This window comes from Ascaphus truei, unplaced genomic scaffold (genome assembly GCF_040206685.1).
Source record: "Ascaphus truei isolate aAscTru1 unplaced genomic scaffold, aAscTru1.hap1 HAP1_SCAFFOLD_1398, whole genome shotgun sequence".
Classification (NCBI taxonomy): Eukaryota; Metazoa; Chordata; class Amphibia; order Anura; family Ascaphidae; genus Ascaphus; species Ascaphus truei.
In genome coordinates this window covers 48336-71654 of record NW_027454278.1, presented here as the reverse complement: position 1 = coordinate 71654, position 23319 = coordinate 48336, and the positions used below count along the sequence as shown (strand labels likewise).

General features: G+C 55.7%; 1 protein-coding gene across 1 annotated transcript in view; it reads left to right on the top strand.

Annotated features, from left to right (window-relative positions):
- Positions 1–6456: 6456 nt before the first annotated feature.
- LOC142475808 (mitogen-activated protein kinase 15-like) overlaps positions 6457–23319 on the top strand; it is a gene marked incomplete at its 5' end in the record, with an annotated part of 38428 nt that continues 21565 nt past the window's right edge. Inside the window, 3 exons of the mRNA XM_075581542.1 lie at positions 6457–6627; positions 10751–10856; positions 13099–13450. Of these exons, the coding sequence (XP_075437657.1) occupies positions 6457–6627; positions 10751–10856; positions 13099–13450 (629 nt within the window). The remainder of the gene's footprint in view (positions 6628–10750; positions 10857–13098; positions 13451–23319) is intronic.

Here is a 23319-nt window from a genome sequence, read left to right as displayed (position 1 = left end):
CACCTTGGGGAGAGTCAGTAGGAGGAGTTGGGGGGAGTTACATGGTGCACGGATTATAATGAGATGTATCACATTCTGCGTCTCTGCCCCAGCTTGCACCTTGGGGAGAGTCAGTAGGAGGAGTTGGGGAGGAGTTACATGGTGCACAGATTATAATGAGATGTATCACATTCTGCGTCTCTGTCCCAGCTTGCACCTTGGGGGGAGTCAGTAGGAGGAGTTGGGGGAGTTACATGGTGCACAGATTATAATGAGATGTATCACATTCTGCGTCTCTGTCCCAGCTTGCACCTTGGGGGGAGTCAGTAGGAGGAGTTGGGGGGAGTTACATGGGGCACAGATTATAATGAGATGTATCACATTCTGTGTCTCTGTCCCAGCTTGCACCTTGGGGGGAGTCAGTAGGAGGAGTTGGGGTAGTTACATGGTGCACAGATTATAATGAGATGTATCACATTCTGCGTCTCTGTCCCAGCTTGCACCTTGGGGAGAGTCAGTAGGAGGAGTTGGGGGAGTTACATGGTGCACAGATTATAATGAGATGTATCACATTCTGCGTCTCTGCCCCAGCATGCACCTTGGGGAGAGTCAGTAGGAGGAGTTGGGGGAGTTACATGGTGCACAGATTATGATGAGATGTATCACATTCTGCGTCTCTGTCCCAGCATGCACCTTGGGGGGAGTCAGTAGGAGGAGTTGTATTGTATTGTATGTCTTTATTTATATAGCTGTGATACAAACAAAATTATCAATAGTGGCGCTCTAGAATAACCAAATAAAATACAACCTGCCTAAACCCCCAACATACTACATGTGATAAACAGTGTGATCAACAGTGTAATACAAAATATAAAAGTGATACCAATACAAACAAATATGGATGCCGCTATAACCCAGTGGAGGATCCTTCTCACGATCCCATGTAGATAGAAGTGGTGTAAGTCATCGGGAAGCGCAAGCCATGGAAAACAGAAAAAAAGTCTGATGGTGCAGTACACGTGATAATTCGTGAGTTAATATATTAATAAAGGTCTGTGTGCAAAATACTCACAAACATATAGTGAGTGCTGTTCACAAAAAGGTATCTTTAAATCTCAGCCCACCAAGGATGATTAACACCAGGAGCTTCTGGAGACCTTATATATAAAAAGAAACGTACATAGTGCAGACTGGAAGGACAATTTATAAAAGCAGGTAAGTGGTAAGGGATACACTCACATGGTAGTAGATTTAAAAAAGCATTTAGATCCTGCGATCTGGATCTCGGCAAACGAAGCGTGTGCTCTCTGCCTCCCCTGTATATCGGCGTGCGTGTCACCGGTGCGTCTCACCGGATCCGGAAACCGGAACTGACGTCATCAGCCTGCAGGGGCTCCACTCGCTTAGGAATCTCTCTGGTCTGGTCTGGTCAGCGTCACTCTACGCGTTTCTCCGCATTCGGTTTCTTCAGGAGTGATTTGCTGACTGGTTCTAGTGGACTTATATACGCTGTGCTACAGACCCATTGGTTTATACTAATTAGATAATCGGGTGCTGGCTATAACATAGGTATATCAATTAAGAGATAATACGTATAATTAAATTCATAGTCACACATCAAGACATATGTGTGACTCCAAAAATGCAGAAGTTTATTAATACATGCAACAATATTAAAAAATATATATATATAATAAAAATATATATATAATAAAAACGTTTAATAAACACAACAAGAAATATACTAATACATTTGACTGACTAATTGTTCATCAAGATTGCTGAGGTACAAGAGGCATTCTAATAGGGAGATATAAAAGCAAAATTAGAATGGATTACATGACAGGATTACAAAAAAGGTTTAATGTCAAAATCAAGATTCAATCCTAATGGGGCAATGGTTTTCAATTCATACATCCAAAAGGATTCTCTTTTTATCAAAGATAAGTCTCTATTACCCCCTCTCCAGTGAGGCATCACCTGTTCTATAGCCTTAAAAGTAAAACTGGCGGGGTTAGAATTATGGGCTATTAAAAAATGATTGGAAACACTGTGAGTTGTGAGTTTCCTTTTTATATTACTGAGATGCTCTAATATGCGTGTTCTAAGCGGGCGAGTGGTCTTCCCAATATATTGTAGACCACATTCGCATTCTGCCAGGTAAATTACAAAGGTTGATCGACAGTTTAGGTGTTGTTTTATATTATACATTTTACCTGTTATATTTGATTTAAAACTTTGAACCACCTTAGAACTATGCTGACATGCAGTGCACATTTTACACTCATAAAAGCCTTTAGGGGGATCTAACCACGTTGGGCATCTCTTTGCAGTGTTTTTTAGAGCGCTTGGGGATAGATAGCTTTTGATGTTTCTTGCTCTTTTGTAAACCATCTTTACTCTATCGGGTAGATACTCCCCCAGAATAGGGTCGTTTTTTAAAACTGACCAATGTGCATTCAAAATAGTGTTAATTTTGCCAGCATCTTTATTATACTGCGTAATAAAGGGTACTTGTAGAGTATCGTTCTCAATATGTTTCTTAGGGGTTGGGATAAGCATAGATTCCCTGGTAGTATCATTAGCTTTAGCCAATGCTTGTCTAACAACTTCTTCTTTGTAATGTCTCTCTGCGAACTTCCTAGAAAGTACTTCTGATTGTTCTTCAAATATGTGGTTATCAGTACAGTTACGTTTTAACCTACGGTACTGTCCATACGGGATATTAGTTATCCACTTATTAAGGTGGCAACTAGATTGTAGTATGTAGTTGTTGGCATCTACATTTTTAAAATAATTTTTGGTTTTAATTAACCCGCCTTCTGAATATATAGTGAGATCTAGGAAGTTGACAGTAGAGCTGCTAATAGTGGATGTGAACTTCAAATTTAGTTCATTCATATCCAGATATTCCAAAAACATATTTAGATCTCCCAGGGTGCCTTTCCAGACGAATATAATGTCGTCTATATATCTCCGCCATGTGACCAAATTCGCGTCCAGTCCAGGCCAAGACCATATATATTGGTCCTCCCACATGGCCATCAAAAGATTAGCATAACTGGGCGCGAATTTGGTCCCCATGGCGGTCCCACAGAGTTGCAGATAATAGACATCACTGAACCAAAAGAAATTTTTACTCAAAATGAACTTTATACACTCCACAAGAAAGTCAATTTGTATTTCAGGGAATTTGTCTTCTTTTTCTAAAAAGTGTCTAACGGCTCTGCAACCATCATCATGTCTTATTGATGTGTATAGAGCCGTGACATCTGTGGTGACTAAGATGTAGGTGTCCTGCCACTGGATCTCTCTCAACATAAGGATGACGTCACTTGTGTCTTTCAGATAGGATTTTTGTTTTTTAACAATTCCCTGTAGGTAACTGTCTACGAACTCAGATAGATTGGCCGTTAATGACCCAATCCCAGAAATTATTGGGCGTCCTGGGGGATGTGTAAGATCTTTATGTATCTTTGGTAAGAAATAGAAGACGGGGAATATTGGATCCTCCACATTTAGGAATTGAAATTCATGTTCTTCCAATACTCCCCGTCTTCTTCCATCCTCCAGGAGAGTCTGTAATTCTTTTTTATACAAGGTGGAGGGGTTGGATGATAAGCATGCACCTTGGGGAGAGTCAGTAGGAGGAGTTGGGGGGAGTTACATGGGGCACAGATTATGATGAGATGTATCACATTCTGCGTCTCTGTCCCAGCATGCACCTTGGGGGGAGTCAGTAGGAGGAGTTGTATTGTATTGTATGTCTTTATTTATATAGCGCCATTAATGTACACTGGCGACACGTTTTATTGAAGCACGGCTAGCACCGCAAGCCGGGGGATGCCCCGGCGTGCTAGCCGCACTCCCTCAGCGTGATGCGCGGTCACGCGTCATCGGGTGCCTGCGCCCCCTGCACGCGCGTCCAGGGCTCCCCGAGGGAGCCCTGGTGTCCCGCGATGTGGGGGACGGCGGCAGGGGGTTCCGGGGGACCCGGCGGACCCGGCAGCGGGAGAGAGAAAGCCCCGATCGGAGGGCGCTCCTCCGCTGCTTCGGCGTGCGCCCGGCACCCTCCGGCGCGCGCCAGGTTACTGCTGCGGCCGAGAACGGGCAAATGCTCGAATAAACTCGGCCGCAGCAGTAAATAGCGCGTCACAGTAGTAATACATGTGGTAATCATATAAATAACAGATAATATAAATAACAGAGCATGGGAAGAAGTGCTTTAGACATATAAGTAACATTTCGGAAGAGGAGTCCCTGCCCCGAGGAGCTTACAGTCTAATTGGTAGGTAGGGAGACCGTACAGAGACAGTAGGAGGGAGTTCTGGTAAGTGCGTCTGCAGGGGGCCAGGCTTTATGTATCGTGTTCAGAATATCCACAGTGCTATTCATATGCTTCATTAAGCAAGTGTGTCTTAAGGTGGGTCTTAAAGGTGGATAGAGAGGGTGCTAGTCGGGTACTGAGGGGAAGGGCATTCCAGAGGTGAGGGGCAGTCAGTGATAAGGGTTTAAGGCGGGAGAGGGCTTTAGATACAAAGGGGGTAGAAAGAAGACATCCTTGAGAAGAACGCAAGAGTCGGGATGGTGCATAGCGAGAAATTAGGGCTGAGATGTAAGGAGGGGCAGAGGAGTGTAAAGCTTTAAAAGTGAGGAGAAGAATGGAGTGTGAGATGCGGGATTTGATCGGAAGCCAGGAGAGGGATTTCATGAGGGGAGATGCTGAGACAGATCTAGGAAAGAGTAGAGTGATTCTGGCAGCAGCGTTTAGGATAGATTGTAGGGGAGACAGGTGAGAGGCAGGAAGGCCGGACAGCAGGAGGTTACAGTAATCAAGACGGGAGAGAATGAGGGCCTGAGTCAGAGTTTTAGCAGTCGAGCAACAGAGGAAAGGGCGTATCTTTGTTATATTGCGGAGGAAAAAGCGACAAGTTTTAGAAATGTTTTGAATGTGAGGGGCGAATGTGAGAGAGGAGTCGAGTGTGACCCCTAGGCAGCGTGCTTGGGCTACTGGGTGAATGATCGTAGTTCCAACAGTAATGTGGAAGGAGGTAGTAGGGCCAGGTTTGGGAGGAAGTATGAGGAGCTCTGTTTTAGCCATGTTGAGTTTAAGGCGTCGGAGGGCCATCCAGGATGATATAGCAGAGAGGCATTCAGAAACTTTGGTTTGTACGGCAGGTGTAAGGTCAGGTGTTGAAAAGTATATTTGTGTGTCGTCGGCATAGAGGTGATAATTAAACCCAAAAGATGTTATTAGGTCACCTAGAGAGAGTGTGTACAGAGAAAAGAGAAGAGGTCCCAGGACAGAGCCCTGGGGTACCCCCACAGAGAGATCAATAGAGGAGGAGGAGGTGTTAGCAGAAGAGACACTGAAAGTACGATGGGAGAGGTAGGAGGAGATCCAGGATAGAGCTTTGTTCCGAATACCAAGAGTATGGAGAATGTGGAGGAGAAGAGGGTGGTCCACGGTGTCAAATGCTGCAGAGAGGTCGAGTAATATGAGCAGAGTGTAATGACCTCTGTCTTTGGCAGCATGGAGGTCGTCAGTTATTTTAGTGAGGGCTGTTTCGGTGGAGTGAGCAGTGCGGAAGCCAGATTGTACAGGGTCTAGGAGAGAATAGGTGTTGAGAAAATGGAGCAAGCGAGAGAATACAAGACGTTCAAGGAGTTTAGAGGCAAAAGGCAGGAGGGAGACAGGTCGATAGTTAGAAAGACAGGTAGGGTCAAGCTTGCTGTTTTTGAGTAATGGTATGACTGTTGCATGTTTGAAGGAGGATGGAAAGGTTCCAGAGCAGAGGGAGGAGTTAAAAATGTGTGTGAGCGTAGGGAATATAGTAGGAGCTAGAGGTTTTAGGAGATGGGAGGGAATGGGGTCAAGAGGGCAAGTGGTAGAGGGAGAAGAGGCGATCAACAGCGACACATCCTCCTCTGAGACAGCGAAAAAAGAGTCAAGGAAGGCAGGAGGAGAGTTAGGAAGAGGTGTAGGATGGGGGGAAGGAACAGAGGGGATGTTCTGCCGTATGGATTCCACCTTTTCCTTGGGGGGAGTTACATGGTGCATAGATTATAATGAGATGTATCACATTCTGCGTCTCTGCCCCAGCATGCACCTTGGGGAGTCAGTAGGAGGAGTTGGGGAGAGTTACATGGTGCATAGATTATAATGAGATGTATCACATTCTGCGTCTCTGCCCCAGCTTGCACCTTGGGGAGTCAGTAGGAGGAGTTGGGGAGAGTTACATGGTGCACAGATTATAATGAGATGTATCACATTCTGCGTCTGTCCCAGCATGCACCTTGGGGAGTCAGTAGGAGGAGTTGGGGGGAGTTACATGGGGCACAGATTATAATCAGATGTATCACAGTCTGCGTCTCTGTCCCAGCATGCACCTTGGGGAGAGTCAGTAGGAGGAGTTGAGGGGGGAATGGGGGGGAGTTACATGGTGCACAGATTATGCAATGTATGGGTATATAAAGCGGGTATAATACATGCGTGTGTCCCCTCACCAGGCAGAGACTGTCTTTGGACGACCTCCTCCCTCCCGGCTCTCCCGCAGACGCACGCGACTTACTTAAGAAACTTCTCATCTTCAATCCAGACAAGAGACTGACAGCGGAGGAGGCCTTGCAGCACCCCTATGTGAAGAGGTAACCTAACCCCTGTACTGCAGCACCCCTATGTGAAGAGGTAACCTAACCTCTGTACTGCAGCACCCCTATGTGAAGAGGTAACCTAACCCCTGTACTGCAGCACCCCTATGTGAAGAGGTAACCTAACCCCTGTTCTGCAGCACCGCTTTCTGAGTTGATGGACAGGACGGGCGACAGTGAGAGCGGCCTCTTACTGTGACCCCCGGTAATAATGGGGAGGGGAGGGGCGGCCTCTCACTGTGACCCCCTGTAATAACGGGGTGGGGAGGGGAGGGGTGGCCTCTCACTGTGACCCCCTGTAATAACGGGGAGGGGAGGGGCGGCTTCTCACTGTGACTCCCTGTAATAACGAGGTGGGGAGGGGCGGCCTCTCACTGTGACTCCCTGTAATAACGGGGAGGGGAGGGGCGGCTTCTCACTGTGACTCCCTGTAATAACGGGGTGGGGAGGGGCGGCCTCTCACTGTGACCCCCTGTAATAATGGGGAGGGGAGGGGCGGCCTCTCACTGTGACTCCCTGTAATAACGGGGAGGGGAGGGGCGGCCTCTCACTGTGACTCCCTGTAATAACGAGGTGGGGAGGGGCGGCCTCTCACTGTGACTCCCTGTAATAACGGGGAGGGGCGGCCTCTCACTGTGACTCCCTGTAATAACGGGGTGGGGAGGGGCGGCCTCTCACTGTGACCCCCTGTAATAACGGGAAGGGGAGGGGCCTCTCACTGTGACTCCCTGTAATAACGGGGAGGGGAGGGGCGGCCTCTCACTGTGACTCTCTGTAATAACGAGGTGGGGAGGGGCGGCCTCTCACTGTGACTCCCTGTAATAACGAGGTGGGGAGAGGCGTCCTCTCACTGTGACTCCCTGTAATAACGGGGAGGGGAGGGGCAGCCTCTCACTGTGACTCCCTGTAATAACGGGAAGGGGAGGGGCCTCTCACTGTGACTCCCTGTAATAACGGGGAGGGGAGGGGCGGCCTCTCACTGTGACTCCCTGTAATAACGGGGAGGGGCAGCCTCTCACTGTGACTCCCTGTAATAACGGGGTGGGGAGGGGCGGCCTCTCACTGTGACTCCCTGTAATAACGGGGAGGGGAGGGGCGGCCTCTCACTGCGACTCCCTGTAATAACGGGGTGAGGAGGGGCGGCCTCTCACTGTGACTCCCTGTAATAACGGGGAGGGGCAGCCTCTCACTGTGACTCCCTGTAATAACGGGGAGGGGCGGCCTCTCACTGTGACTCCCTGTAATAACGAGGTTGGGAGGGGCGGCCTCTCTGTGACTCCCTGTAATAACGGGGAGGGGCGGCCTCTCACTGTGACTCCCTGTAATAACGAGGTGGGGAGGGGCGGCCTCTCACTGTGACTCCCTGTAATAACGGGGAGGGGAGGGGCGGCCTCTCACTGTGACTCCCGGTAATAACGAGATGGGGAGGGGCGGCCTCTCACTGTGACTCTCTGTAATAACGAGGTGGGGAGGGGCGGCCTCTCACTGTGACTCCCTGTAATAACGGGGAGGGGCGGCCTCTCACTGTGACTCTCTGTAATAACGAGGTTGGGAGGGGCGGCCTCTCTGTGACTCCCTGTAATAACGGGGAGGGGAGAGGCGGCCTCTCACTGTGACTCTCTGTAATAACGAGGTGGGGAGGGGCGGCCTCTCACTGTGACTCCCTGTAATAACGGGGAGGGGAGAGGCGGCCTCTCACTGTGACTCTCTGTAATAACGAGGTGGGGAGGGGCGGCCTCTCACTGTGACTCTCTGTAATAACGAGGTGGGGAGGGGCGGCCTCTCTGTGACTCCCTGTAATAACGGGGCGGCCTCTCACTGCGACTCTCTGTAATAACGAGGTGGGGAGGGGCGGCCTCTCACTGTGACTCCCTGTAATAACGAGGTGGGGAGGGGCGGCCTCTCACTGTGACTCCCTGTAATAACGGGGTGGGGAGGGGCGGCCTCTCACTGTGACCCCCTGTAATAACGGGAAGGGGAGGGGCCTCTCACTGTGACTCCCTGTAATAACGGGGAGGGGAGGGGCGGCCTCTCACTGTGACTCTCTGTAATAACGAGGTGGGGAGGGGCGGCCTCTCACTGTGACTCCCTGTAATAACGAGGTGGGGAGGGGCGGCCTCTCACTGTGACTCTCTGTAATAACGAGGTGGGGAGGGGCGGCCTCTCACTGTGACTCCCTGTAATAACGAGGTTGGGAGGGGCGGCCTCTCTGTGACTCCCTGTAATAACGGGGAGGGGAGGGGCGGCCTCTCACTGTGACTCCCTGTAATAACGGGGAGGGGAGAGGCGGCCTCTCACTGTGACTCTCTGTAATAACGAGGTGGGGAGGGGCGGCCTCTCTGTTACTCCCTGTAATAATGGGGCGGCCTCTCACTGTGACTCCCTGTAATAACGGGGCGGCCTCTCACTGTGACTCCCTGTAATAACGGGGCGGCCTCTCACTGCGACTCTATGTAATAACGAGGTGGGGAGGGGCGGCCTCTCACTGTGACTCCCTGTAATAACGAGGTGGGGAGGGGCGGCCTCTCACTGTGACTCTCTGTAATAACGAGGTGGGGAGGGGCGGCCTCTCACTGTGACTCCCTGTAATAACGGGGAGGGGCGGCCTCTCACTGTGACTCTCTGTAATAACGAGGTTGGGAGGGGCGGCCTCTCTGTGACTCCCTGTAATAACGGGGAGGGGAGGGGCGGCCTCTCACTGTGACTCCCTGTAATAACGGGGAGGGGAGAGGCGGCCTCTCACTGTGACTCTCTGTAATAACGAGGTGGGGAGGGGCGGCCTCTCTGTTACTCCCTGTAATAACGGGGAGGGGAGGGGAGGGGCGGCCTCTCACTGTGACTCCCTGTAATAACGGGGAGGGGAGAGGCGGCCTCTCACTGTGACTCTCTGTAATAACGAGGTGGGGAGGGGCGGCCTCTCACTGTGACTCTCTGTAATAACGAGGTGGGGAGGGGCGGCCTCTCTGTGACTCCCTGTAATAACGGGGCGGCCTCTCACTGCGACTCTCTGTAATAACGAGGTGGGGAGGGGCGGCCTCTCACTGTGACTCCCTGTAATAACGAGGTGGGGAGGGGCGGCCTCTCACTGTGACTCCCTGTAATAACGGGGTGGGGAGGGGCGGCCTCTCACTGTGACCCCCTGTAATAACGGGAAGGGGAGGGGCCTCTCACTGTGACTCCCTGTAATAACGGGGAGGGGAGGGGCGGCCTCTCACTGTGACTCTCTGTAATAACGAGGTGGGGAGGGGCGGCCTCTCACTGTGACTCCCTGTAATAACGAGGTGGGGAGGGGCGGCCTCTCACTGTGACTCTCTGTAATAACGAGGTGGGGAGGGGCGGCCTCTCACTGTGACTCCCTGTAATAACGAGGTTGGGAGGGGCGGCCTCTCTGTGACTCCCTGTAATAACGGGGAGGGGAGGGGCGGCCTCTCACTGTGACTCCCTGTAATAACGGGGAGGGGAGAGGCGGCCTCTCACTGTGACTCTCTGTAATAACGAGGTGGGGAGGGGCGGCCTCTCTGTTACTCCCTGTAATAATGGGGCGGCCTCTCACTGTGACTCCCTGTAATAACGGGGCGGCCTCTCACTGTGACTCCCTGTAATAACGGGGCGGCCTCTCACTGCGACTCTATGTAATAACGAGGTGGGGAGGGGCGGCCTCTCACTGTGACTCCCTGTAATAACGAGGTGGGGAGGGGCGGCCTCTCACTGTGACTCTCTGTAATAACGAGGTGGGGAGGGGCGGCCTCTCACTGTGACTCCCTGTAATAACGGGGAGGGGCGGCCTCTCACTGTGACTCTCTGTAATAACGAGGTTGGGAGGGGCGGCCTCTCTGTGACTCCCTGTAATAACGGGGAGGGGAGGGGCGGCCTCTCACTGTGACTCCCTGTAATAACGGGGAGGGGAGAGGCGGCCTCTCACTGTGACTCTCTGTAATAACGAGGTGGGGAGGGGCGGCCTCTCTGTTACTCCCTGTAATAACGGGGCGGCCTCTCACTGTGACTCCCTGTAATAACGGGGCGGCCTCTCACTGTGACTCCCTGTAATAACGGGGCGGCCTCTCACTGTGACTCCCTGTAATAACGGGGCGGCCTCTCACTGCGACTCTGTCTCACTCAGATTCCACTCCCCAGCGCGGGAGACGGCGCTGGATTATGATGTCATTCTTCCTGTGGATGATGACATACAACTGTCTGTGGCTGAATATCGGAACAAACTGTACGAGGTAAGAAAACGACAGGACGCACGCGTCATGCATACACGCACGCTACACGCACACACTACACGCACATCAGAAACGCCCACACGGTACACGTGATGCATCACGTACACGCTGCATATCACACAAACATTCCTACTATACACTGTAACCAGGCGTTGCACACTGACAGTCCTTACACTCCCGCACACTTATCCCCACAGTATACAGCTGTATAACACAGGCGTTACACACTGACAGTCCTTACACTCCCCCACACTTATCCCCACAGTATACAGCTGTATAACACAGGCGTTACACACTGACAGTCCTTACACTCCCCCACACTTATCCCCACAGTATACAGCTGTATAACACAGGCGTTACACACTGACAGTCCTTACACTCCCCCACACTTATCCCCACAGTATACAGCTGTATAACACAGGCGTTACACACTGACAGTCCTTACACTCCCCCACACTTATCCCCACAGTATACAGCTGTATAACACAGGCGTTGCACACTGACAGTCCTTACACTCCCACACACTTATCCCCACAGTATACAGCTGTATAACACAGGCGTTACACACTGACAGTCCTTACACTCCCCCACACTTATCCCCACAGTATACAGCTGTGTAACACAGGCGTTGCACACTGACAGTCCTTACACTCCCCCACACTTATCCCCACAGTATACAGCTGTATAACACAGGCGTTGCACAATGACAGTCCTTACACTCCCACACACTTATCCCCACAGTATACAGCTGTATAACACAGGCGTTACACACTGACAGTCCTTACACTCCCCCACACTTATCCCCACAGTATACAGCTGTATAACACAGGCGTTGCACACTGACAGTCCTTACACTCCCACACACTTATCCCCACAGTATACAGCTGTATAACACAGGCGTTACACACTGACAGTCCTTACACTCCCCCACACTTATCCCCACAGTATACAGCTGTGTAACACAGGCGTTGCACACTGACAGTCCTTACACTCCCCCACACTTATCCCCACAGTATACAGCTGTATAACACAGGCGTTGCACACTGACAGTCCTTACACTCCCACACACTTATCCCCACAGTATACAGCTGTATAAAACAGGCGTTACACACTGACAGTCCTTACACTCCCGCACACTTATCCCCACAGTATACAGCTGTATAAAACAGGCGTTACACACTGACAGTCCTTACACTCCCCCACACTTATCCCCACAGTATACAGCTGTATAACACAGGCGTTGCACACTGACAGTCCTTACACTCCCGCACACTTATCCCCACAGTATACAGCTTAGTCATTTCTCTGAGCCGTTTCTGCCGCCGCCGGCAAAGCCTATGGCGCGACCCGCTCTTCTCGGTTCGACCCTTATCGGGGGTCCAGGATTCGGGGACCCGGTTGTGGTCGAGTGCGGGGAAGCCTAGGAACTAGGGGCAAAAATAATTTTATTCCTAGGGGCCCTAGAACTGTTTATTCCCACGCCACTTGACGTTGACCTTGACTTGTAAGTGATCAAAGCTCTCCTATTGAAAATGTATCCGCTTTGCGGTTTGCGGTCTGGACGGCAGCCAACTCGTTCTTCGAAAGTTACCTCGAGGAATCTCCATTGAAGTCAATGGGCCCATTGACTTTCAATGGGAAACCGGCGCTCTCCCTCTCGGACGCCACCTGCTGGTCACTACAGGAACCAGGACTAAAACAACAAGATTCTCCATTGGAATGCATTGAGCCCTAATGGCGGCCAATGGGGACCTGCAAAATGGTGCCTGAAAAGGCAGGAAAGAAAAGAGCTATAATCATTAAAGGACTATTAACCCTTGTGCTCCCGGATGGATTCCAGTGTGTGTGTGATGCAGACACTGATTAAACCAGACATTACAATGGAACAGGGGAACAGGGGAAAATACATTTACAGGTTACAACAAGGGATAACTCACTGTTCTGGGTCTTAGCCCAGTTAACCCTTTGACTCCCGGGTGAGGTCAGGGGATGGCCAAATGTGGTGTAACCCCTGTAATCCCGGGCCACCCCCTTTCTCCCTCTACATCCCCACATTATACAGCTGTATAACACAGGCGTTACACACTGACAGTCCTTATCCCCACAGTATACAGCTGTACAAGTGTGAGTGTAAGTGTGCAGGGAGTGTAAGGACAATCAGTGTGTAGCGCTTGTGTTATACAGCTGTATACTGTGGGGATAATACAGGCGTTACACTCTCGCCTTCTTCTGTTCCCCACAGATGATTCTTGAGAGAAAGATGAACATTCGAAGACAGAAACGAGAAGCTCAAAAAGAAAGTGTCAGCTCTGTGCCCAAACACGATACAGATCCGCCTGCGAGACATCCAGAGACTTCCACAGATCCGCCTGTAACCAGGACGCCAGCGAGACAGCCAGAGACTTCCACAGATCCGCCTGTAACCAGGACGCCAGCGAGACAGCCAGAGACTTCCAGCCATACTGGACCCCATGTAAACTCCACAACAGCCACTGGTGTCCTAACCCACGGTGCTCCCACAGGACAACTGGCAGAGCAGACCCCACAAAGCAGAGCGCCCTCTTATAACCCCATAACGCACGGCGTGCCGCAGGGTGAGTGTAACGCAGGGACATCCCATGATGCACGGCGTGCCGCAGGGTGTGTGTGTAACGCAGGGACATCCCATGATGCACGGCGTGCCGCAGGGTGAGTGTGTAACGCAGGGACATCCCATGATGCACGGCGTGCCGCAGGGTGTGTGTGTAACGCAGGGACATCCCATGATGCACGGCGTGCCGCAGGGTGTGTGTGTGTAACGCAGAGACATCCCATGATGCACGGCGTGCCGCAGGGTGAGTGTGTAACGCAGAGACATCCCATGATGCACGGCGTGCCGCAGGGTGTGTGTGTAACGCAGGGACATCCCATGATGCACGGCGTGCCGCAGGGTGTGTGTGTAACGCAGGGACATCCCATGATGCACGGCGTGCCGCAGGGTGTGAGTGTAACGCAGGGACATCCCATGATGCACGGCGTGCCGCAGGGTGTGTGTGTAACGCAGGGACATCCCATGATGCACGGCGTGCCGCAGGGTGAGTGTGTAACGCAGGGACATCCCATGATGCACGGCGTGCCGCAGGGTGTGTGTGTAACGCAGGGACATCCCATGATGCACGGCGTGCCGCAGGGTGTGTGTAACGCAGGGACATCCCATGATGCACGGCGTGCCGCAGGGTGTGTGTGTAACGCAGGGACATCCCATGATGCACGGCGTGCCGCAGGGTGTGTGTGTAACGCAGGGACATCCCATGATGCACGGCGTGCCGCAGGGTGAGTGTGTAACGCAGGGACATCCCATGATGCACGGCGTGCCGCAGGGTGTGTGTAACGCAGGGACATCCCATGATGCACGGCGTGCCGCAGGGTGTGTGTGTAACGCAGGGACATCCCATGATGCACGGCGTGCCGCAGGGTGTGTGTGTAACGCAGGGACATCCCATGATGCACGGCGTGCCGCAGGGTGTGTGTGTAACGCAGGGACATCCCATGATGCACGGCGTGCCGCAGGGTGTGTGTGTGTAACGCGGGGACATCCCATGATGCACGGCGTGCCGCAGGGTGTGTGTGTAACGCAGGGACATCCCATGATGCACGGCGTGCCGCAGGGTGTGTGTGTAACGCAGGGACATCCCATGATGCACGGCGTGCCGCAGGATGTGTGTGTAACGCAGGGACATCCCATGATGCACGGCGTGCCGCAGGGTGTGTGTGTAACGCAGAGACATCCCATGATGCACGGCGTGCCGCAGGGTGTGTGTGTAACGCAGGGACATCCCATGATGCACGGCGTGCCGCAGGGTGAGTGTGTAACGCAGGGACATCCCATGATGCACGGCGTGCCGCAGGGTGAGTGTGTAACGCAGGGACATCCCATGATGCACGGCGTGCCGCAGGGTGTGTGTGTAACGCAGGGACATCCCATGATGCACGGGCGTGCCGCAGGGTGTGTGTGTAACGCAGGGACATCCCATGATGCACGGCGTGCCGCAGGGTGAGTGTGTAACGCAGGGACATCCCATGATGCACGGCGTGCCGCAGGGTGAGTGTGTAACGCAGGGACATCCCATGATGCACGGCGTGCCGCAGGGTGTGTGTGTAACGCAGGGACATCCCATGATGCACGGCGTGCCGCAGGGTGAGTGTGTAACGCAGGGACATCCCATGATGCACGGCGTGCCGCAGGGTGTGTGTAACGCAGGGACATCCCATGATGCACGGCGTGCCGCAGGGTGTGTGTGTAACGCAGGGACATCCCATGATGCACGGCGTGCCGCAGGGTGTGTGTGTAACGCAGGGACATCCCATGATGCACGGCGTGCCGCAGGGTGTGTGTGTAACGCAGGGACATCCCATGATGCACGGCGTGCCGCAGGGTGTGTGTGTAACGCAGGGACATCCCATGATGCACGGCGTGCCGCAGGGTGTGTGTGTGTAACGCGGGGACATCCCATGATGCACGGCGTGCCGCAGGATGTGTGTGTAACGCAGGGACATCCCATGATGCACGGCGTGCCGCAGGGTGTGTGTGTAACGCAGAGACATCCCATGATGCACGGCGTGCCGCAGGGTGTGTGTGTAACGCAGGGACATCCCATGATGCACGGCGTGCCGCAGGGTGAGTGTGTAACGCAGGGACATCCCATGATGCACGGCGTGCCGCAGGGTGAGTGTGTAACGCAGGGACATCCCATGATGCACGGCGTGCCGCAGGGTGTGTGTGTAACGCAGGGACATCCCATGATGCACGGCGTGCCGCAGGGTGTGTGTGTAACGCAGGGACATCCCATGATGCACGGCGTGCCGCAGGGTGAGTGTGTAACGCAGGGACATCCCATGATGCACGGCGTGCCGCAGGGTGAGTGTGTAACGCAGGGACATCCCATGATGCACGGCGTGCCGCAGGGTGTGTGTGTAACGCAGGGACATCCCATGATGCACGGCGTGCCGCAGGGTGAGTGTGTAACGCAGGGACATCCCATGATGCACGGCGTGCCGCAGGGTGTGTGTAACGCAGGGACATCCCATGATGCACGGCGTGCCGCAGGGTGTGTGTGTAACGCAGGGACATCCCATGATGCACGGCGTGCCGCAGGGTGTGTGTGTAACGCAGGGACATCCCATGATGCACGGCGTGCCGCAGGGTGTGTGTGTAACGCAGGGACATCCCATGATGCACGGCGTGCCGCAGGGTGTGTGTGTGTAACGCAGGGGACATCCCATGATGCACGGCGTGCCGCAGGGTGTGTGTGTAACGCAGGGACATCCCATGATGCACGGCGTGCCGCAGGGTGTGTGTGTAACGCAGGGACATCCCATGATGCACGGCGTGCCGCAGGGTGTGTGTGTAACGCAGGGACATCCCATGATGCACGGCGTGCCGCAGGGTGAGTGTGTAACGCAGGGACATCCCATGATGCACGGCGTGCCGCAGGGTGAGTGTGTAACGCAGGGACATCCCATGATGCACGGCGTGCCGCAGGGTGTGTGTGTAACGCAGGGACATCCCATGATGCACGGCGTGCCGCAGGGTGTGTGTGTAACGCAGGGACATCCCATGATGCACGGCGTGCCGCAGGGTGAGTGTGTAACGCAGGGACATCCCATGATGCACGGCGTGCCGCAGGGTGAGTGTGTAACGCAGGGACATCCCATGATGCACGGCGTGCCGCAGGGTGTGTGTGTAACGCAGGGACATCCCATGATGCACGGCGTGCCGCAGGGTGTGTGTAACACAGAGACATCCCATGATGCACGGCGTGCCGCAGGGTGTGTGTGTAACGCAGGGACATCCCATGATGCACGGCGTGCCGCAGGGTGTGTGTGTAACGCAGGGACATCCCATGATGCACGGCGTGCCGCAGGGTGTGTGTGTAACGCAGGGACATCCCATGATGCACGGCGTGCCGCAGGGTGTGTGTGTAACGCAGGGACATCCCATGATGCACGGCGTGCCGCAGGGTGTGTGTGTAACGCAGGGACATCCCATGATGCACGGCGTGCCGCAGGGTGTGTGTGTAACGCAGGGACATCCCATGATGCACGGCGTGCCGCAGGGTGTGTGTGTAACGCAGGGACATCCCATGATGCACGGCGTGCCGCAGGGTGTGTGTGTAACGCAGGGACATCCCATGATGCACGGCGTGCCGCAGGGTGTGTGTGTAACGCAGGGACATCCCATGATGCACGGCGTGCCGCAGGGTGTGTGTGTAACACAGGGACATCCCATGATGCACGGCGTGCCGCAGGGTGAGTGTGTAACGCAGGGACATCCCATGATGCACTGCGTGCCGCAGGGTGTGTGTGTAACGCAGGGACATCCCATGATGCACGGCGTGCCGCAGGGTGTGTGTGTAACGCAGGGACATCCCATGATGCACGGCGTGCCGCAGGGTGAGTGTGTAACGCAGGGACATCCCATGATGCACGGCGTGCCGCAGGGTGAGTGTGTAACGCAGGGACATCCCATGATGCACGGCGTGCCGCAGGGTGAGTGTGTAACGCAGGGACATCCCATGATGCACGGCGTGCCGCAGGGTGTGTGTAACGCAGGGACATCCCATGATGCACGGCGTGCCGCAGGGTGTGTGTAACGCAGGGACATCCCATGATGCACGGCGTGCCGCAGGGTGAGTGTGTAACGCAGGGACATCCCATGATGCACGGCGTGCCGCAGGGTGTGTGTGTAACGCAGGGACATCCCATGATGCACGGCGTGCCGCAGGGTGTGTGTGTAACAAAGGGACATCCCATGATGCACGGCGTGCCGCAGGGTGTGTGTGTAACGCAGGGACATCCCATGATGCACGGCGTGCCGCAGGGTGTGTGTAACGCAGGGACATCCCATCATGCACGGCGTGCCGCAGGGTGTGTGTGTAACGCAGGGACATCCCATGATGCACGGCGTGCCGCAGGGTGAGTGTGTAACGCAGGGACATCCCATGATGCACGGCGTGCCGCAGGGTGTGTGTGTAACGCAGGGACATCCCATGATGCACGGCGTGCCGCAGGGTGAGTGTAACGCAGGGACATCCCATGATGCACGGCGTGCCGCAGGGTGAGTGTAACGCAGGGACATCCCATGATGCACGGCGTGCCGCAGGGTGTGTGTGTAACGCAGGGACATCCCATGATGCACGGCGTGCCGCAGGGTGTGTGTGTAACGCAGGGACATCCCATGATGCACGGCGTGCCGCAGGGTGTGTGTAACGCAGGGACATCCCATGATGCACGGCGTGCCGCAGGGTGTGTGTGTAATGCAGGGACATCCCATGATGCACGGCGTGCCGCAGTGTGTGTGTGTAACGCAGGGACATCCCATGATGCACGGCGTGCCGCAGGGTGTGTGTGTAACGCAGGGACATCCCATGATGCACGGCGTGCCGCAGGGTGTGTGTGTAACGCAGGGACATCCCATGATGCACGGCGTGCCGCAGGGTGTGTGTGTAACGCAGGGACATCCCATGATGCACGGCGTGCCGCAGGGTGTGTGTAACGCAGGGACATCCCATGATGCACGGCGTGCCGCAGGGTGTGTGTGTAACGCAGGGACATCCCATGATGCACGGCGTGCCGCAGGGTGTGTGTAACGCAGGGACATCCCATGATGCACGGCGTGCCGCAGAGTGTGTGTGTGTAACGCAGGGACATCCCATGATGCACGGCGTGCCGCAGGGTGTGTGTGTAACGCAGGGACATCCCATGATGCACGGCGTGCCGCAGGGTGTGTGTGTAACGCAGAGACATCCCATGATGCACGGCGTGCCGCAGGGTGTGTGTGTAACGCAGGGACATCCCATGATGCACGGCGTGCCGCAGGGTGTGTGTGTAACGCAGGGACATCCCATGATGCACGGCGTGCCGCAGGGTGTGTGTAACGCAGGGACATCCCATGATGCACGGCGTGCCGCAGGGTGTGTGTGTAACGCAGGGACATCCCATGATGCACGGCGTGCCGCAGAGTGTGTGTGTGTAACGCAGGGACATCCCATGATGCACGGCGTGCCGCAGGGTGTGTGTGTAACGCAGGGACATCCCATGATGCACGGCGTGCCGCAGGGTGTGTGTGTAACGCAGGGACATCCCATGATGCACGGCGTGCCGCAGAGTGTGTGTAACGCAGGGACATCCCATGATGCACGGCGTGCCGCAGGGTGTGTGTGTAACGCAGGGACATCCCATGATGCACGGCGTGCCGCAGGGTGTGTGTGTAACGCAGGGACATCCCATGATGCACGGCGTGCCGCAGGGTGTGTGTGTAACGCAGGGACATCCCATGATGCACGGCGTGCCGCAGGGTGTGTGTGTAACGCAGGGACATCCCATGATGCACGGCGTGCCGCAGGGTGTGTGTTAACGCAGGGACATCCCATGATGCACGGCGTGCCGCAGGGTGTGTGTGTAACGCAGGGACATCCCATGATGCACGGCGTGCCGCAGGGTGTGTGTAACGCAGGGACATCCCATGATGCACGGCGTGCCGCAGGGTGAGTGTGTAACGCAGGGACATCCCATGATGCACGGCGTGCCGCAGGGTGTGAGTGTAACGCAGGGACATCCCATGATGCACGGCGTGCCGCAGGGTGTGTGTGTAACGCAGGGACATCCCATGATGCACGGCGTGCCGCAGGGTGAGTGTGTAACGCAGGGACATCCCATGATGCACGGCGTGCCGCAGGGTGTGTGTGTAACGCAGGGACATCCCATGATGCACGGCGTGCCGCAGGGTGTGAGTGTAACGCAGGGACATCCCATGATGCACGGCGTGCCGCAGGGTGTGAGTGTAACGCAGGGACATCCCATGATGCACGGCGTGCCGCAGGGTGTGTGTGTAACGCAGGGACATCCCATGATGCACGGCGTGCCGCAGGGTGTGAGTGTAACGCAGGGACATCCCATGATGCACGGCGTGCCGCAGGGTGTGAGTGTAACGCAGGGACATCCCATGATGCACGGCGTGCCGCAGGGTGTGTGTGTAACGCAGGGACATCCCATGATGCACGGCGTGCCGCAGGGTGTGTGTGTAACACAGGGACATCCCATGATGCACGGCGTGCCGCAGGGTGTGTGTGTGTAACGCAGAGACATCCCATGATGCACGGCGTGCCGCAGGGTGAGTGTGTAACACAGGGACATCCCATGATGCACGGCGTGCCGCAGGGTGTGAGTGTAACGCAGGGACATCCCATGATGCACGGCGTGCCGCAGGGTGTGTGTGTAACGCAGGGACATCCCATGATGCACGGCGTGCCGCAGGGTGTGTGTGTAACGCAGGGACATCCCATGATACACGGCGTGCCGCAGGGTGTGTGTGTAACGCAGGGACATCCCATGATGCACGGCGTGCCGCAGGGTGTGTGTAACGCAGGGACATCCCATGATGCACGGCGTGCCGCAGGGTGTGTGTAACGCAGGGACATCCCATGATGCACGGCGTGCCGCAGGGTGTGTGTGTAACGCAGGGACATCCCATGATGCACGGCGTGCCGCAGGGTGTGTGTAACGCAGGGACATCCCATGATGCACGGCGTGCCGCAGGGTGTGTGTGTAACGCAGGGACATCCCATGATGCACGGCGTGCCGCAGGGTGTGTGTGTAACGCAGGGACATCCCATGATGCACGGCGTGCCGCAGGGTGTGTGTAACGCAGGGACATCCCATGATGCACGGCGTGCCGCAGGGTGTGTGTGTAACGCAGAGACATCCCATGATGCACGGCGTGCCGCAGGGTGTGTGTGTAACGCAGGGACATCCCATGATGCACGGCGTGCCGCAGGGTGTGTGTGTAACGCAGGGACATCCCATGATGCACGGCGTGCCGCAGGGTGTGTGTGTAACGCAGGGACATCCCATGATGCACGGCGTGCCGCAGGGTGTGTGTGTAACGCAGGGACATCCCATGATGCACGGCGTGCCGCAGGGTGTGTGTAACGCAGGGACATCCCATGATGCACGGCGTGCCGCAGGGTGTGTGTGTAACGCAGAGACATCCCATGATGCACGGCGTGCCGCAGGGTGTGTGTGTAACGCAGGGACATCCCATGATGCACGGCGTGCCGCAGTGTGTGTATGTAACGCAGGGACATCCCATGATGCACGGCGTGCCGCAGGGTGTGTGTAACGCAGGGACATCCCATGATGCACGGCGTGCCGCAGGGTGTGTGTGTAATGCAGGGACATCCCATGATGCACGGCGTGCCGCAGGGTGTGTGTGTAACGCAGGGACATCCCATGATGCACGGCGTGCCGCAGGGTGTGTGTGTAATGCAGGGACATCCCATGATGCACGGCGTGCCGCAGGGTGTGTGTGTAACGCAGGGACATCCCATGATGCACGGCGTGCCGCAGGGTGTGTGTGTAACGCAGGGACATCCCATGATGCACGGCGTGCCGCAGGGTGAGTGTGTAACGCAGGGACATCCCATGATGCACGGCGTGCCGCAGGGTGTGTGTAACGCAGGGACATCCCATGATGCACGGCGTGCCGCAGGGTGAGTGTAACGCAGGGACATCCCATGATGCACGGCGTGCCGCAGGGTGTGTGTGTAACGCAGGGACATCCCATGATGCACGGCGTGCCGCAGGGTGTGTGTGTAACGCAGGGACATCCCATGATGCACGGCGTGCCGCAGGGTGTGTGTGTAACGCAGGGACATCCCATGATGCACGGCGTGCCGCAGGGTGTGTGTGTGTAACGCAGGGACATCCCATGATGCACGGCGTGCCGCAGGGTGAGTGTGTGTAACGCAGGGACATCCCATGATGCACGGCGTGCCGCAGGGTGTGTGTGTAATGCAGGGACATCCCATGATGCACGGCGTGCCGCAGGGTGTGTGTAACGCAGGGACATCCCATGATGCACGGCGTGCCGCAGGGTGTGTGTGTAACGCAGGGACATCCCATGATGCACGGCGTGCCGCAGGGTGTGTGTAACGCAGGGACATCCCATGATGCACGGCGTGCCGCAGGGTGTGTGTGTGTAACGCAGGGACATCCCATGATGCACGGCGTGCCGCAGGGTGTGTGTAACGCAGGGACATCCCATGATGCACGGCGTGTCGCAGGGTGTGTGTGTAACGCAGGGACATCCCATGATGCACGGCGTGCCGCAGGGTGTGTGTGTAACGCAGAGACATCCCATGATGCACGGCGTGCCGCAGGGTGTGTGTGTAACGCAGGGACATCCCATGATGCACGGCGTGCCGCAGGGTGTGTGTGTAACGCAGGGACATCCCATGATGCACGGCGTGCCGCAGGGTGAGTGTGTAACGCAGGGACATCCCATGATGCACGGCGTGCCGCAGGGTGTGTGTGTAACGCAGGGACATCCCATGATGCACGGCGTGCCGCAGGGTGTGAGTGTAACGCAGGGACATCCCATGATGCACGGCGTGCCGCAGGGTGTGAGTGTAACGCAGGGACATCCCATGATGCACGGCGTGCCGCAGAGTGTGTGTGTGTAACGCAGGGACATCCCATGATGCACGGCGTGCCGCAGGGTGTGTGTGTAACGCAGGGACATCCCATGATGCACGGCGTGCCGCAGGGTGTGTGTAACGCAGGGACATCCCATGATGCACGGCGTGCCGCAGGGTGTGTGTAACGCAGGGACATCCCATGATGCACGGCGTGCCGCAGGGTGTGTGTGTAACGCAGGGACATCCCATGATGCACGGCGTGCCGCAGGGTGTGTGTGTAACGCAGGGACATCCCATGATGCACGGCGTGCCGCAGGGTGTGTGTGTGTAACGCAGGGACATCCCATGATGCACGGCGTGCCGCAGGGTGTGTGTGTAACGCAGGGACATCCCATGATGCACGGCGTTCCGCAGGGTGTGTGTGTAACGCAGGGACATCCCATGATGCACGGCGTGCCGCAGGGTGTGTGTGTGTAACGCAGGGACATCCCATGATGCACGGCGTGCCGCAGGGTGTGAGTGTAACGCAGGGACATTCCATGATGCACGGCGTGCCGCAGGGTGTGTGTGTAACGCAGGGACATCCCATGATGCACGGCGTGCCGCAGGGTGTGTGTGTAACGCAGGGACATCCCATGATGCACGGCGTGCCGCAGGGTGTGTGTAACGCAGGGACATCCCATGATGCACGGCGTGCCGCAGGGTGTGTGTGTAACGCAGGGACATCCCATGATGCACGGCGTGCCGCAGGGTGTGTGTGTAACGCAGGGACATCCCATGATGCACGGCGTGCCGCAGGGTGTGTGTGTAACGCAGGGACATCCCATGATGCACTGCGTGCCGCAGGGTGTGTGTGTAACGCAGGGACATCCCATGATGCACGGCGTGCCGCAGGGTGTGTGTAACGCAGGGACATCCCATGATGCAAGGCGTGCCGCAGGGTGTGTGTAACGCAGGGACATCCCATGATGCACGGCGTGCCGCAGGGTGTGTGTGTAACGCAGGGA